The 15858-nt window shown below is 40.6% G+C and overlaps 1 protein-coding gene across 2 annotated transcripts in view; it reads left to right on the top strand.

The window, feature by feature from the left end:
• ncam1a (neural cell adhesion molecule 1a) overlaps positions 1–13746 on the top strand; it is a 218333-nt gene extending 204587 nt beyond the window's left edge. Inside the window, exons 16-19 of one of the 2 annotated variants that reach the window (XM_061803332.1) lie at positions 6687–6888; positions 7066–7182; positions 8055–8405; positions 10343–13746. In XM_061803332.1, the coding sequence (XP_061659316.1) occupies positions 6687–6888; positions 7066–7182; positions 8055–8405; positions 10343–10451 (779 nt within the window). In that variant the 3' untranslated portion in view covers positions 10452–13746. The remainder of the gene's footprint in view (positions 1–6686; positions 6889–7065; positions 7183–8054; positions 8406–10342) is intronic. The other variant, XM_061803331.1, reaches the window with a different exon arrangement.
• The last annotated feature ends 2112 nt before the right edge of the window (positions 13747–15858 follow it).

Below are 15858 nucleotides of genomic sequence, written 5' to 3'. Positions count from 1 at the left end.
CAATTCCTCCAAAAGAGTTTTCAAGCTGTTGGGGTTTACTGTCAAAATTACATTTAAAACTTTAAAAAAAAAAAAAAAACTCTGTCAAGGGTTTGCCCTTGTATTTGTTCATAACTTTTATGGAGAGAATTTCTAGGCGCAGGCGAGGCGTAGGAGGTGTCCGGTTTGGTGCCCTCAGCATCGCATCTCTGCTCTTTGCAGATGATGCGGTTCTGTTGGCTTCACCAAGCCGTGATCTCCGACCCTCACTGGAGCGATTCGTAGCCGAGTGTGAAGCGGCTGGGATGAGAATCAGCGCCTCCAAATCCGAGACCGTGGTCCTCAGTCGGAAAAGGTTGGCGTGCGCCTCTCCGGGTCGGGGATGAAATCCTGCCCCAAGTGGAGGAGTTCAAGTATCTTGGGGTCTTGTTCACGAGTGAGGGAAGAACGGAGCGAGAGATCGACAGAAGGATCGGTGCAGCGTCTGCAGTGATGCGGACTTTGTATCGGTCCGTTGTGGTAAAGAGGGAGCTAAGTCGAAAGGCGAAGCTCTCAATTTACCAGTCAATCTACGTTCCTACCCTCACTTATGGGTATGAGCTGTGGGTCATAACCGAAAGAACAAGATCCCGGATTCAAGCAGCCGAAATGCGTTTCCTCCGCAGGGTGTCCGGGCTCTCCCTTAGAGATAGGGTGAGAAGCTCGGTCATCCAGGATGGGCTCAGTGTCGAGCTGCTGCTCCTCCGCATTGAGAGGAGCCAGATGAGGTGGCTGGGGCATCTGATCCAGATGCTCCCTGGACACCTCCTTGGTGAGGCGATCCGGGCATGTCCCACCGGAAAGAGACCCCGCGGACGACCCAGGACACGCTGGAGAGACTATGTCTCTCGGCTAGCCTGGGAACGCCTCAGGATCCATCCAGAAGAGCTCGAAGAAGTGGCTGGGGAAAGGGAAGTCTGGGTATTCCGTGCTGAAGCTACTTCCCCTGCGACCTGACCCGGAGAAGCGGTAGAAAATGGATGGATGGATGGATGGAAAAAAAAATCTCCCAAATAGCTTTGCCTTAATCAATTCTGTTAAGCTTAATAGGATATCCAAACACAAACGGCGAAGCAAGATATGTAGGCATAATCTTTCGTTTCTTATTGGTGCAGCTTACTGTGAAGTTCTGATAAGGAACCACGTATGAGTTTTAGGGCTGGTACTTTGACGAACTTCAAAAAGGAAATCCACCCAACTGAATATTTGAAAAGAGATGGTTAAGGCGAAATGGTAGTGTTTTGGGTTTTTTTTTTTTTTTTTTTGGGGGGGGGGGTTCTGCCCATGCTATCTAATGCGGGCACAGCATGGGGTCAAAAAGTCTCTCACTCGGCGGCGGCCCCTGAAAAGTTAGAAAAGGCGATTGGCATGAAGTTGAGTGGGCGCGTGCGTCACAAGATAATGCGTCAAAAAGTCCCGAGGGCCCATGATTGAAATGCAACAGGAAATCAGCCATTTTTGTTTGAAAGATCCATTACCATCGAATGTGGGCGGAACACGTCATGAATGTTTAATTGTAATTTTGAGGCGTCGTCATCTAAATTCTGTGGCGAGGGGCCCGTTCACCGCCGCTTGCAGCTTTATTTTGTTTTTATTTTCTTATTACCCCTGGGTGACACCGACAAGCAATTAGCCGCGCGGGGGGCACGCGGCGCAACAATTGAGCGCTATCGAAACACGTGTATGTTTTTATTTTAATCCAACAGATGCGCATGGTGATTGTTTCCTCAGCCTGGCTAATTAAAACATGGCAGCCGCTAATGAACGTGGGGGAGTGGGCGGGGGGGGAGACTCGGGCATCTGCTTCCTTCTGGATGCTCATCAATCATTTAACGCGGGTTTTCAGACACACCCGCATTCACCAAAAACTGACGCGGTAAAGCGACATCGGCGCAAAAGCGCAATTTTCCGGTTGTCATCCCACGTGGTCAAGGTGACCCGGGCCTCGATACGATGATGTCATTGAACATCCCTGCAAAGTTTTTGCTCATATTTTGCCTCTTAGAATATGTGGACGGACACGCACGTGATGGCCCACTAAAACATTTATGCAAAATAAAACAGTTCTGAAAGAATAAATCGGACTATTATACTTAAGGTTTATTATAAATCAACTGTATGTAAATGAACTGAACTGGCTTTGGAAACAAAGTTATAATAAAAAGAAAACTTTTGTATCATTAAGCAATTAGTTTCATTTCATTCAGTAATTCTGTGAAGTACCCTGAGTGCACAGGTGTCAAACTCAAGGCCCGGGGGCCAGATCCGGCCCGCCACATGATTTTATGTGGCCCGCGAAGGCAAATCCTGTATGTCAACTTCCCGTGATTCTTGTTCGAATCTGTCCCAAAATCATAATGTTGAGGTATTGCAAGCGTTTTTAACGTTACCAAACATCAACAATCGTTGAAAAACCCATCACCCTTGATTTCTGATTCCAAAAGTAATTCATAAATTTCACGCGTCAATATGATGAGGCGATAAACGATTTTTATGCTTTCACAGTCATAACGGCCCTCTGAGGGAAACCGGAACCACAATGTGGCCTGCGACAAAAAATGAGTTTGACACCCCTGCCCAAGAGGGAGCCCACACTTGGGGAATCGCTGTTTTATTAAATTTTGAGTTTTATTATTATTATTATTTTATGTTTTTGTTATCATGAAAAGTTACTCTATAAATTGGATTTTGCGCTTTGGCTATTGTCATACTATAAAATTTGTTTTCACTATATTTATTTACATCTATGTCGTCATATTATGTCCTCATAATTCAATAAGTGTTGTAATTTTGTTGTATTCTTTTAACTTAAGGACTCATTTTCTAATCTCCCCCCAAAAAAATTCAAACTTGTTTTTCCTTGTAGTGTAACTTTTTTGCATTCCTGTGAACACACTGTACTATTTTTTTTAAGTTCTAATTTCCCAGAACTTCCTTTCTCAAGTAGGATTTAATTGCACCTTGTTTTTCCCCCAAAACATTTTTTCATCACTTTTATTTTTTCCCAGTGATACTATTTTTTCACAAAATACAATCTCATTCATGTAACTACTTTGTCTGAATTTTTTTTTTCATAATTTGATATTTCTGCATTTTCCAGTGTTTTTGTTTCCTCAGGACATGATTACTTTTTTCCTCAAAATACTTAAATATTATAGCAAATTGTTTATTTTCTCCTATTATTATAATTATTCCTGCTTTTTCCCCCCCTCTGCCAAAAAAAAACCATATTTAATCACCTCTCCACAAAAAAAAAAAGAATCTCCCTCCATTGAATTGGATTGAAACATCGCGAGGCAATGAGCAATATGTTTTTCCATCTGAGTTGTAAAAGCCTCTCGTGCGCTTGCGAGGCTCAAGTTTTCCCCTCCGGGCTGGGACGAAACAAGCGCCTGCGGTCCGCGCAGCGATGACACCACCCGGAAGATGAGAAAACAGAGGAAAGGTTTTTATTAAAGCCTCATCCTGCGGGATGACATTCCGCCTTCTGGCGTTCTCTCGTCTCCCCTTTCGGGACTTGACGTGAAGCAATTTGTTTTTATCGGCACTGACGCGCCGGTTTCGTGTCATGTTCCATCAGCGCGACGATAATCAGAAGCGACAACGCTGTCGAGGTGTCTTTTGTCGCGTTGATCGCTTCTCAAGGGGGTTTTAACTGTTGCTAATCAGCACGCAAGACAAAGTGTGTACATTTCAAGTCGCCCGCACCACATAATTTGTGTCGTCAACATCCAAAACATTGTCTTTTGTAGTTTTACTTCTTGTCATCTCTTTGGAAAATTATATATATATATATTTTTTAAATAAATGTAAATAAGAAGGCCTCATAGTTCAATCCCGGCGCCGCCTGTGTGGCGTTTGCATGTTCTCCCCGTGCCTGCTTGGGTGGGTTTTCTCCGGGCACTCTGGTTTCCTCCCACATCCCAAAAACACACAACGTTAATTGGACACTCAAAATTGCCCTTAGGTGTGATTGTGAGTGCAACTGTTTGTCTCAATGTGCCCTGCGATTGGCTGGCAACCAGTTCAGGGTGTTGTTGGAAGCTGGGATAGGCTCGAGCACTCCCCGTGACCCTCTTGAGAATGAGCGGCAAGGGATGGATGGATGTAAATAAGAAGGCGGCACGGTGGATCACCTGGAAAGCGTTGGCCTCACAGTTCTGAGGACCAGTTTGATCATTTCCATTCCTATTTGTCAGTTTTATCAGATTTTGTTTTCTTAAAAAATGAAAAAAGAGGAGTATTCGTGTGATTTTCCACATATTTTTTCTTGACAAAAAAAGAGGACTTTTAATGATGGGTTTTTTTTTTTGGGGGGGGGTTAGTAACTTCACTACTGTTCTATTTTTGGATGCAGATTCGACAATAATTATCTGTGAAGATTTCAGCTACAACGCGTTAGGTCTGGAAGGTGCCGCAATGTGTTTGTCTCCAAGACATTCTTATTATTATTCTTATCATTCTTCTGGAAGACAAACTTAGCTAAGCGTCAGCGTTTTGGTCTTGTGTCTGTCTGTCTGTCTGTCTGTCTTTGTCCTCCCGTCTTTCTGCCCGTGCGTTGTTTTCCTCCTCCGTGTCCACAAGCTGTCTGTCCTCTCTCCAGGTCTCCTTCCTTCGGTGAGAGGACGTCGCGTGGCTCAGGTCCACCTGGAAAAGTCGCCTGACGTCCTCCCAGCCGTTTCCTCTTCTATTCGCTGTGGCCCCTTTTATCGTTTGATCATCCCGTCTTTCCATACGCTAAACTTTCTCTCGGCCAAATTGGAACTCTCGCTTCTATTGCGGCGAGGTCCGTAGCGCCTTTGCCTATCAGACCGTAACTTCCTGTGAGGAGGTATGTGTCACATACGTAAACACAATACAATCAGTCGGGAAATGCGGCTTTTATTTGGGGGTTTAAATACTGATGCTTATCGAGACAACACAAAACAGATACCGGAATGCTGAAAATGTGCTACCTTTACTTACTGGTCGGAATGTTTGATACTAGGACAAGTATTCACGATTGCGTAAATCCGACACCAAAGGTTCTTTTGGGACGTAAAATTTTAATTCACATAATAACTGGTATTTTTAAATCGATCTCTTTCTTTCTGACGTTGGTTTCCCGATATGTTAAACGCCGCGGTTTAGGGTTTTTAGGGTTGTCAAACATTGTAGTTGTAGTTCCGGTTTCTCTCAGAGGGCCGTTGTGATTGTGAAACCATAAAAATCGTTTATCGCCTCATCATACTGACCCCTGAAATTTATGAATTACTTTTGGGATCAGAAGTCAAGGGTAATGGGTTTTTCAGCCATTGTTGGTGTTTGGTCACGTAAAAACGCTTGCAATACCTCAACATTATGATTTATGATGTGACAATATGATATTTTTGGAACAGATTTGAACAAGAATCATGGAAGTTGATATGCAAGATTTGCCTTCGCGGGCCACATAAAATCATGTGGCGGGGCGGATCTGGCCCCCGGGCCTTGAGTTTGACACCGGTGCCTTAACTCAATGTCAGATTTATTTCCCTTATGTATCAGTAGCTGGTATTGGCTAACTTCACCAGTACCGTGTTCTGTACCTCGAAATCTGTTCGGCCATTTTTATTCCAATAGTCTTTTAATTAGCGTTTTAATATTTGAAAAGCGACTGGGACTTGATTAGTATCCAAAGGGATGTAAAATCAGTCTGCTAGACTACCTGGACAAGCCGTGAAGTAAAAATCATTAGCTGTCACTTAAAGGCATCGTCCCAGCTTGTAAGCTGTCATCTTAGAGCTGTATTGATGGCTTTTTTCAAAAAAGGATCCGGTTTTCTGTGCTATTAAGGCTTATCGCGTGTAGCTCAGAGCGCCGCTAACTGACAAGGCCCGCGAAGAGAAATGTCTGCATCGTCCGTCGTGACACTTCCTGATTTATGCTCCCCCGCTGCGGGACAAAACCCGAGCGCTACGCTGCCGCCACTATCGTTTTTGAACGTACGGTGACATGATTTATTGCGCCTGTTAAAATGTAAATGAGTCGACGGGGTTGTGGGGGGAAACAAGCGTCGTCGCGTGTTTACCACGAGTTGGGAAGCGAGGCCTCGGCGTGCCCGGCGAGGAGAGGAAGACGTCCAATTACAATTCAATTGAGCGTGCGTTGCCGGAAAATGTATTTGCGGCCGGAGTGGAAAAGAGGTGTTATCAGTCATCGTGACACCACCGCAGACTGGGGTCCGGCGGCCATGTTAAACTATTAGCCAGCACAACAGCAATGCTCTTCCACAAAGGACCTTCCTTAAAGTCACATTGTTCACGACAGGGACCACGCCCTGCCACGAACAGCAAAAACCTACAAATAAGTCACATCCACCTCCCTAAAAGCAATTTGTAACTGGGTGTAGGTGGCACAAGATGGCGGCAAAGCACTAAAAACTGAAAGGCTCATAAAACATCAGTACCATAAATCTAGCATGTACGCAGTCTCTTGACTCTTGTTGCATAAACACCGTACTTAAATTATTCAACACCTTCACATAAGGCTCCTGAGTTTTGTGGCATAGCAACTAGCATAAACAACAAGCTAACAAGCTGAATATATTATTGAACAAAAAATTCTTCTGATGGTTTGTATTGTGGCGTTGGCATCGTAGCATACTCGGTACTTGACAGCACACCTTCCCGTGGTCACTACATTTCCAGGCGCGTCCGGGTCGGGCCTGAGCACAGGCGCCATCGTGGGCATTCTCATCGTGGTCTTCTTTGTGCTGCTGGTGGCCGTCGACCTCACCTGCTACTTCCTCAACAAGTGCGGCCTTCTCATGTGCATCGCCGTCAACTTCTGCGGGAAGGCCGGCCCGGGCGCCAAGACCAAGGACATCGAGGAGGGCAAGGCCGCCTTCACGTGAGTCCTGAAAATGAGCCCTGACAAAAAATGTAAAGAAATAAACCCCTGACACCCTTTTGAAACTGAATTTTTTTTTTTGTGAAGATGCCACATCGACTCGAGCTCTCAAGGCTGAAAAGAAGAAAAACAATGACCAGAATTACGTTGACCTGTTCTTGTGTCTTGTGCCAACAGGAAGGATGAGTCCAAGGAGCCCATCGTGGAGGTGAGGACGGAGGAGGAGCCAACGCACAACCAGGAGGGAGTCGTAGCCACGGAGCCCAACGAGACCACGCCTCTGACGGAACCTGAGTGAGTACGGTTGTCGTCTCGTCTGCTGAGGTGGCGGTTGCTTCTTCACTTTCTACTCGTGGGAGGAAAGTACCGTAGAACTACAAAAAAAACTATATATTTTTTAAATCCTTTGATACAGGCTAAAATTAAGTCTATCTTTCTCTCTATTTAGCTAGCTAGCACGCTAGCTATCTTCTGTCTGTCTTGTTTGCTAGCGAGGTAGCTTACAAACTATATTCAGGCTATTATCCTCATTTATTCAAATTCATGAATATCATGGCTGGAAGGTAATGTACTTTCATTTTTAAAAACAAGCTAATTATTGTGGTTATTTGTGTTGTGTAAATCACAAATGTCTCAAAAAAATATGAAAATGTTTGTTTGACTTTAAGTTCAAGGTGTCCAAAGCTAATGATATAACATTTCTTAGCAGCCATTTTAAATAGAATTCAGTCCAATTTTGAACAAAAAGCAACAACCCCAAAAAACAAGGACATATATGGCTGTTTTTCATTCATAAATATTCCAAACTTTGAACTCAGCTCAAAATTCTGGATGCTTTTCCAGCTCTAACAAGAATTTTCCACAAAAGGTCATCAGCTTTAATTTGCTTTTTTTTTTTTTTTTTTTTTCAATTCAGAGATATTATGAGTTCGCCCTCACCAGCCCTCCCCACCACTTAATTTGTCGCTTTTAAAGTTTGTGTTGTTTTGCTAATTTGCATTTAGATTTATCTGTTTGACTGTAGCACAGTAGCGCTCCCTCAGCCTAAACTCTTCCTCCTCCTCTCCCCCTTCTTTACTTCCTCACCCTCACCTTTCCTGCCGGTGCCGCCACGCCTCACCTTTACCTACCACCATTACCACCCCCCCCCACCCCCCTGAAAACAGGCCCACCGCCGCAGACGGCGGCCCCACAGCGGTAAACGAGCTCCAGTCCAATGCTACTAATTCGGTCGCCGAGCGCTTTACCCCGGCTTGCGCCCCCGGCCTCGCCAAAGACCACCCCGTGAAAAGCAGCCCCGGCGCAGGGTCGGGCGCGGTCGAAAGCCGACCCGACGTCGGCCCGCTGGTCAACCTGAGCGACGCCCCTAAAGCCGGCCGCGCCTCAGAGCCGGTTAGCGCGAACGGTGACGGGCCGTGGAAGCAGCGGGAGGCCCCTGAGAGCCCCCCGAGTCAAGTAGACGGCTTGACTAAGGACTCACGTCAAATCACTGATGCCAACACGCACGCCCAAAATGAGTATGAACGTTTGCATTTCCACATTTGTCTCCACTACACCAGTAGTGTCCCAACGCCTCAAAAATTAAATTTTAAAGGAAAATTCTGCCTGGTTTTGGGGGAAAAAATTAGTGGGGGTGGGGCGTATTTTAAAATAAAGTTAGGCCTGTTTCCATTTTTTAAATACGTCAGTATTCTGTAACTTGTTTTTTACCCCATCTTGAATTCCAAGGAATTAAAAGCTAGCTAGTGCCATTTCTCACACACATTTAGTACAATTTTCTACAAAAACAACAGGACATATTTATTCTTTTTTTTCTTCAAATTCATATTCCAGAAAATGTTTCAAATTTTGATCCCACCCCGCCAATTAAGGTGGTCTACGCTTGATTTAGTTTCATCGTAGGGTGCAGAATTTAGTTGGATTTTGAAAAATAACGGACTGTAATTAGTTGAAAGAAAATCATATTCAATTTCTTTTTTTATTTATTTATATGGTGTATACACAATCATAACAACTGCGAAAACAAAACTCAACTTGTTAACTTTTTCCCTGAAGCAAGTGGTGAACTTTCCTCCCTGCTAAAAATTTTCAATTGAACATTTCTAAAGAATTTCTAAAGAACTATAGAACTTTAGGACCCAAGTCCCATAGAATATCTACAGAAATTCTATTTTTTCTGCAGAATTTCTGAAGAAAATCACAGCCAAATTTCTATAGAACAGGTTGTTCTGTACAAATTCTATAGAATTCTATAGATTTCTATAGAATTTCGCGAGAAAATTTTTAGCAGCGCTATAAGATGGTTCTGATTGTCTGGGACGCCAGCGGGCTAGAAGCAGCATCATCATCCACCACCTCGCTCGCTATTATCCGCCCTCAAACCTGCTTGTGTCTGACGCCATCTACTCCTTCCAATCATTCGCTAGCTTACAAGTCGTAGCTAGCAGAACTTCCTGCCTTCATTCTTTTGGGTTTCCTAGCATCTCCATGTGAGGCTTGTAGCTGGAGTGCAGCTTTCCTCCAATGCAATTATTTAAGGATCTATTTTGCTATGTATAAACTTACAGTTTAAAAAAAAAAATCACTGGCTGATGCTAAACTCTCTTGCAGTAGGGGTCTTAATCCAAATGTCCGTCAAATCGATCGTCAGATATGGTAACATGTAGATGTACCAGCACCCAAGACAAAAACGTGAAATTCTTGAGTGCATTTTGTATGTACTGTAATTTTGTCAAAACTCAATAGTGAGCATTATACATAGGTACAGATAAAAATTAAGCTAATTAAGGTAAAAATTGGAACTAAACCTCTATTCATTTTTCCACTTGTCTTAAAAATGACCAAAAAATGAAGTTAGCATTCCCAGTGACTGATTTTTTGCCACTATCCCTTATTACCCATAATGAAAAATAAAAATTAATAAAAATATGTGTATCTGGAATAAAGTGCTTGCCAGTGCTTTTAAATGAAACGCAGATATTTTTAGATCCTTACAAGCTATTTTCGCGCCACATTATTCCCATAGAGAATGCTGACCTCGTTTCCCCCCCCACACACACCCCGACCCCCCCTTCTAATCCGACAAGAGTTTCGTGTCAGATGTTATTTTCATCTTTTCCCCAAGCGCACGCTAACAACAACGCTAACGGGCGTCTCGCCCCAAACGGCCCGCTAATGCGCTTGTGTGTCTGTGTGTGAGAGTGTAGTTTGCGTTGTGTATGTCAGCTCTTTTTGGTTTCATTGTGTCTCCCGTGTCTTCATTGGCACGCCGGCCGTCGTCGGCGCCGGGAAGCGGCCGCGACACCCGTACGCCGTCGTTCGGGGAATCCGCGGTGTGATCCCGTTATGTGTGAAACCCGCTTCCAAAATGAGGGCGAGGGGCGGGCGGAACAGATTTCTCTCGAAAGCGTCTCACAAAAGCTAACAGAAGCTCCCTTGTGTTCCGTCCTCGCAGCGGGATGACCAAGGACGACGTCAAGATGGACGCCAACAACACCGCGGCCGAGGTGAAGACGGTCCCCAACGAGGCGGCGCAGACCAACGGCAATGAGAGCAAAGCGTAATCGGGGAGACTCGGAGGGTCGGGGTTGGTTTATGATGGTCAAAGCGGGTGGGTGGGCGGGGTGGATGGTCGGTTTTCGGGTCGCAGTCACTGAAACCTCCACGTCATTTTCTCGCGGCGAGCCCGCCATCCCGACAGAAAAGAACAACGGTAAAGCAGTCGTGGAATGGGATTTAGTGTCTTTTGGTGTCTTTGGACCAACAATATGTCAAAGACTTTTTTGCCTTAGGTCGTTTTTAAAAAAAAGAAACATTTCTAGTCAACTGCCCTCTCGCAGGAAAGAGTGCGTGGGCCACGCTGAAGTGGTAAAAAAAAAAAAAAAAAATTGTATAAAAGATCAAAATCTTGGAAAGAAAACAGCGTGTAACTTTGCAGGAATAAAATCATCATTTCACAGGTTGCCGTACAGTGGGGGGGGGAGACAATTATGTATAATGTCACAAGAACATCAGCACATGAGAAAGTCGCAATTGTATGGGAAGAATATTGTAATATCACAAAAATAAGTTGTCATTTTACAAGAAAAAAATAAGTCTAAACTTTACAAGAGTGTATTTGCAATTTTTCTAATTTCTAATATTAGGTCAAAAAAAATATGTAATCGTAATTGTAATTTCATGAGTCATCAGTCAAAATGAGCAAAGCCATAATTTTACAAGGAGTAGCGCCATTTTTTTAACGTGGGGAAAAAAATGGCACATTTACCAGATTGAATTTGTAATGTGACAAGCAACAATTTTTTGGGTCATTCTTTTAAGTTATAACTTGTACGAAAACAAATGTAATAAATAACTTCATATAATTTTCGTATTATTTAAAAAAAAAAAAAAAAAACCTTTACATCATTGGGATTTTGTCCCGATTTTCCCCATGAAAGCTTTTATTACAAAGTCGGGTCTGTAAACATTGCAACTTTCTCATTAAGCACCCCCCCCCCTCACCCCCCTGCACGTTTTACTGTGGAAGTTTCCAGTTCCGCGTGGCCCTTTGACGCTCTTTCGCACCATCACAGATATGAACTAGATTCGATAAGATTTGACTCTGTTGGACTGTAGCTTTACTTCACAGATAATTGCCTTCACCTATTAAAAAAAACAAAAAATCAAAAAAAAAAAAAAAAAAAAAGTTTTCACGCGATTCGTGTGACTTGGGATTGTGGCTCTTCATTGGCCATTTGTTGTTGTTATCCATGAATTATGTGCAGATGTTATTGCTTTTGTAGCTTTTTTAAGTGTTTGCCAGATTTAGTAATTAGTGTCAGCATGCCTTTTTTGGGGGGGGCAAAATTACTGTATTTCTGTACATGTTGCTGTCATTGGGTTCTTATTGTGATAATGTTGTTATTATAATGTTTTTAATCTAAGGATTCTGACAAAGTATGATTCTATTGGAAAACATGAAGAGGAAAAAGAAGGCGAGAAAAGGGGAGAAAGATCTTGGGGTTCATGTTGCCGAAGGAAAAAAAAAAAAAAATCAGCGTTAGTACAACTGTTAACATTTGGCATTCATACTTAATGTAATATAAAATCACCTCAGATTCGCAAAGTTCTGATTTTTTCGTGACGTGTGTTCTGCCAAAACATTTCACCGTGACACTCGGCATTCGGTTTCCGACGTCAGATTTTTACAGTTTTTTTTTTTTTTTTTTTTGCATCAGCCTTGACTACCGATTTATTCGGTTCCGAAGTTAATCACGGTTATCTCCTCTGACGCATGTTATTAACATATTGCTAACTTCGGGAAACCAAGTTGTTGGTTTTTTTTGTTTGTTTTTTTTGTTTTGTTTTTTTTTGCTGCTGTTTTTTTTCAACATGCCGCCAGTGACGTGCCATGGATTTTTTTAATTAGTCCGGTTGGCCCTGGCTTCCACAAATATCGTCACACGCTTACGTTTATTTCAACTACGAAAAACAATTGGGGTTAAAAGCTAATGTTAAATCATCCCTTACAACACAGAGCAAACCATTTCTCTGCAATTTTTTTTTTTATCTCTAAAAAATTTTTGGGCTGTTTTTCTGATGGGAAAATTTACTAAATTGAATGACAAAATTTGTAAATTTGTCTCGAGCTGTTTATCACTTTTAACTTTTTATCTTTAACAGAGATTTGGAGAAAGGTAATGCTAGCTAACGACATTCGAAACAAACTAATAGACTGCAATGAAAAGTCTCCAATTGTGTTGTTTTATCATCAGAATGCTTTTACTTTGTTTTCAGACAACAAAATAAAAATTGATGAAATACATAAAATGGCAACATTTGTAAATTGTTAATTCAAGTTTTAGTTTTATACCAAAAACAGGGCAAATTGAGTTTGGCAACAAGGATGGCAACATAAACATCACAAAGCAAAATTTCTGACTGGTCTTCATGTAAACAATTTTTGTTGTCATTTTTAATGACTGGTGTACAGCCACAAAAAAAAAGTTATTTATTGAATTTAAAAAAAAAACACTGGCTAATGGCATCAAAGAGTAATTTACGTCACAAATGAAAGTTCTTTTGAGACGAAATTTGTGGATACATGGCTTTCACTTGATAGTGAGTAAATATTAAAATTTTTAAATTGGTCATCACATGCAAACAGTTTGTCGTCATAACAAATTGTGTTCAGTCATAAACAATTTATAGATTACAAACTAAAGCTAGTGAACATCGTTTTCAACAAAGAAATTCTTTTTTATTTTTGCTGTTTTTTTTGTTTTTTTTTACCAAGAAACAAAGAAATCACAATTCGGACATACGTGGTTTTGTATTTTGGTTGTCAAACCCTAACCTGTATCACGAGATTTGTAAATTTTCCAGCTAACCCTGTTAGCTTAGCCACACTACAAAAAGAGCTAGTAAGCCTCTCGCAATTTTCCTGTGCACACGCCTCAGATTTGGCCATGTAAAAACTTTTTTTTTTCCAATTTGTAAATGAGTGTGCTCACGTTGTTGTTTGTTTATTGTACAGAGTCGATCCTCCTCTTCGACTGCAACTGTCAATGTGTGAGTCCATCGCGGCTTTTCGCCCCCGCCTCCTTCACGGAATTCGCTTTGCTAGCATAACGTAGCCGCGCAGCACACACATTCACAAAGACGTAAGCGAACTGGAAATGACGCAGTGCCTTTGACTATAACCACAATGGCGTACGTTCCCATTTCTTGTTGTTGTTTTTTTTTTTAATTATTTAATATTCATCCTTGGTTGACTATATTATAATATTCCAAAATAGAGGCATCTTGTATATGTGATGGGTTCTTGACACTGTCGTCCCCCCCTCCCTTCCCCTCCACACCTTTTTTTTTCTGGGTTCCATCCATCAGTTAATTGCATTACACTTAAATGTGTATCTGAATAAATTACAATATTGTGGAAAACTTATTTCAGTATTTCAATTTTTGAAAAATGTTAATCTTTTTTTTTTTTTTTGGGGGGGGGGGTGGCCACTGAAAACAAGAGTGGGCAAAGTCTGTTTTGGTCATTTTGCAACGCAGTGTCACGGGTTTAGTGCAATAGTGGTCCAAGTCTAAACTTCTGTCAATTATAATATTTCACAAAAAATAAAAAATAAATGTTAATTAAATAACATTAATACTAACATGGCGATTCACTAGCACCTAAGCTAAGGAAAAGTTTTAAATGCAATAATGGGCTGGCCACTTTCTGTCAAAATTGGAACTATACTTGGGAGTTACTCTACTTTGCCTTTTCTCTCTTCATTTCAACAATTAACTCAAAAAAAAAAAGTTATATATATATATATATATATAAATATTACGTCATTTTTTAAATATTTTTGGTCATCTTAAATTGTAATATGTGAAAGAATTACAAATAGCTTGTCAGTTTGTTTTCATAACTGCCATAAGTACGCAGGATATAATGAAAATAAATTTTAAAGATCATTTTCAATTGGCCCATGTATGAAGAAAACCAATTTAATTACAATTTTTAAAAAAACATTTTTCAACTGGGACACCAAATAGTGTACTCCACTAAATTGTTTTTAGGAAAAATACATTTAATAATTTTTCATTAACTTATTCATTATTATTTAAGCCAATTCCAGGAAGTCAGCTGTGTGATATAGACATAATACAATATTTTGTACATCCGTGTTTCATCTTCATTCATACAAATGATTCGACAAAATAATGTGTATATATATATATATATATATATATATATATATATATATATATATATATATGTATATAAAATAATCTCATCTAAAATAAATATACAAGGATTGTATTTCTTCATTCATGCATCAACTTCCTTCACAGAAATAATGTACTTACATAAAAAAAACAATTGAGAAAAAAATGTTTTGTAGAAATATGTAAATAAATTACAATAAATAAAAACATTTTTAAATGTATACCAAAAAAAGAGGCACGACAGATTGATTGTCCTTGTGGTGTAATAACGCATGTTGACCACCGACAGGCAGCAGATTCCCAATTCATCCCAAACTGAACACATTTTCACACAACAATTTTAGAATGAAGAAAAATAGAATTCATTTACAGAAAACAAAGTTAAACAGCCATTATTAAGATGCTATAACTTCATGACGATCACCGAGTACAATCAAAGTGAACAAAAGTGTTGAAAGCGTGTAATGCCGTCGTGTTTTTTTTTTTTTAATGTAATTTCTCCATTTTTCCAAAAGGTGGCAGAATAGTTTAATCTAACGCCTGTGGAAGCGGCGGCGGTAAAAGTTGATTTGAAAAATTTAAAATAAAAATTGCCCGCCTTTTTTTTTTTTTTTTTTTTTTCATTTTAGATCGCACAATCTAATGACAGCCAATAGGAGAGCTGCAACAATCCAATGTGTGTGCCACCATCTTGAAAAGATTTTGTTAATTGATTAAACGTACGGTATGTGATAAATCAAACACAACATAACTATTGAGCCGCAATAGGTCGCTGACAAATGTTGTGAGCATAATATCAATATTGTAAGATAATATGCAAATAAAGACTGAATAGACTATTATAATTTGAATTTAATGTGGCTTTAATTTGGACTCATTCAATTTTTATTGTTTGAATAACACATAGATGCAGGAAAAAATTAAATAATACAAGAAATAGTTTTACAACATGATGAAAAGGAACACAGTGTGAATAAAGTAAAGTATAATAATATACAAGTGACCCGGCTGAGAAGTTTTTCAAGATATGTACCGTTGTTCAGCAGAATGTTCTCCTTGGCTTGAGAGTACAAATTTGAGATACAAGCACTGTGCGGCGCTAGTGACTTGACAACATCGTAACCTTTTGGCAGAATGGACAATTCTTCAAAAAGGAAGCTTTAATTTATTTAGTGCCAGACCTAGGTGAAGTTTACTGTCAAACTAAACATGAAACTAAAAGAATTGCATGTTATGTACGTAAAACACACACAATTGGCCTAT

This window comes from Syngnathoides biaculeatus, chromosome 18, assembly GCF_019802595.1.
Source record: "Syngnathoides biaculeatus isolate LvHL_M chromosome 18, ASM1980259v1, whole genome shotgun sequence".
NCBI classification, from domain to species: domain Eukaryota; kingdom Metazoa; phylum Chordata; class Actinopteri; order Syngnathiformes; family Syngnathidae; genus Syngnathoides; species Syngnathoides biaculeatus.
The sequence above is the reverse complement of the archived record's forward strand: the minus strand, read 5'-3'. Positions and strand labels throughout refer to the sequence as shown.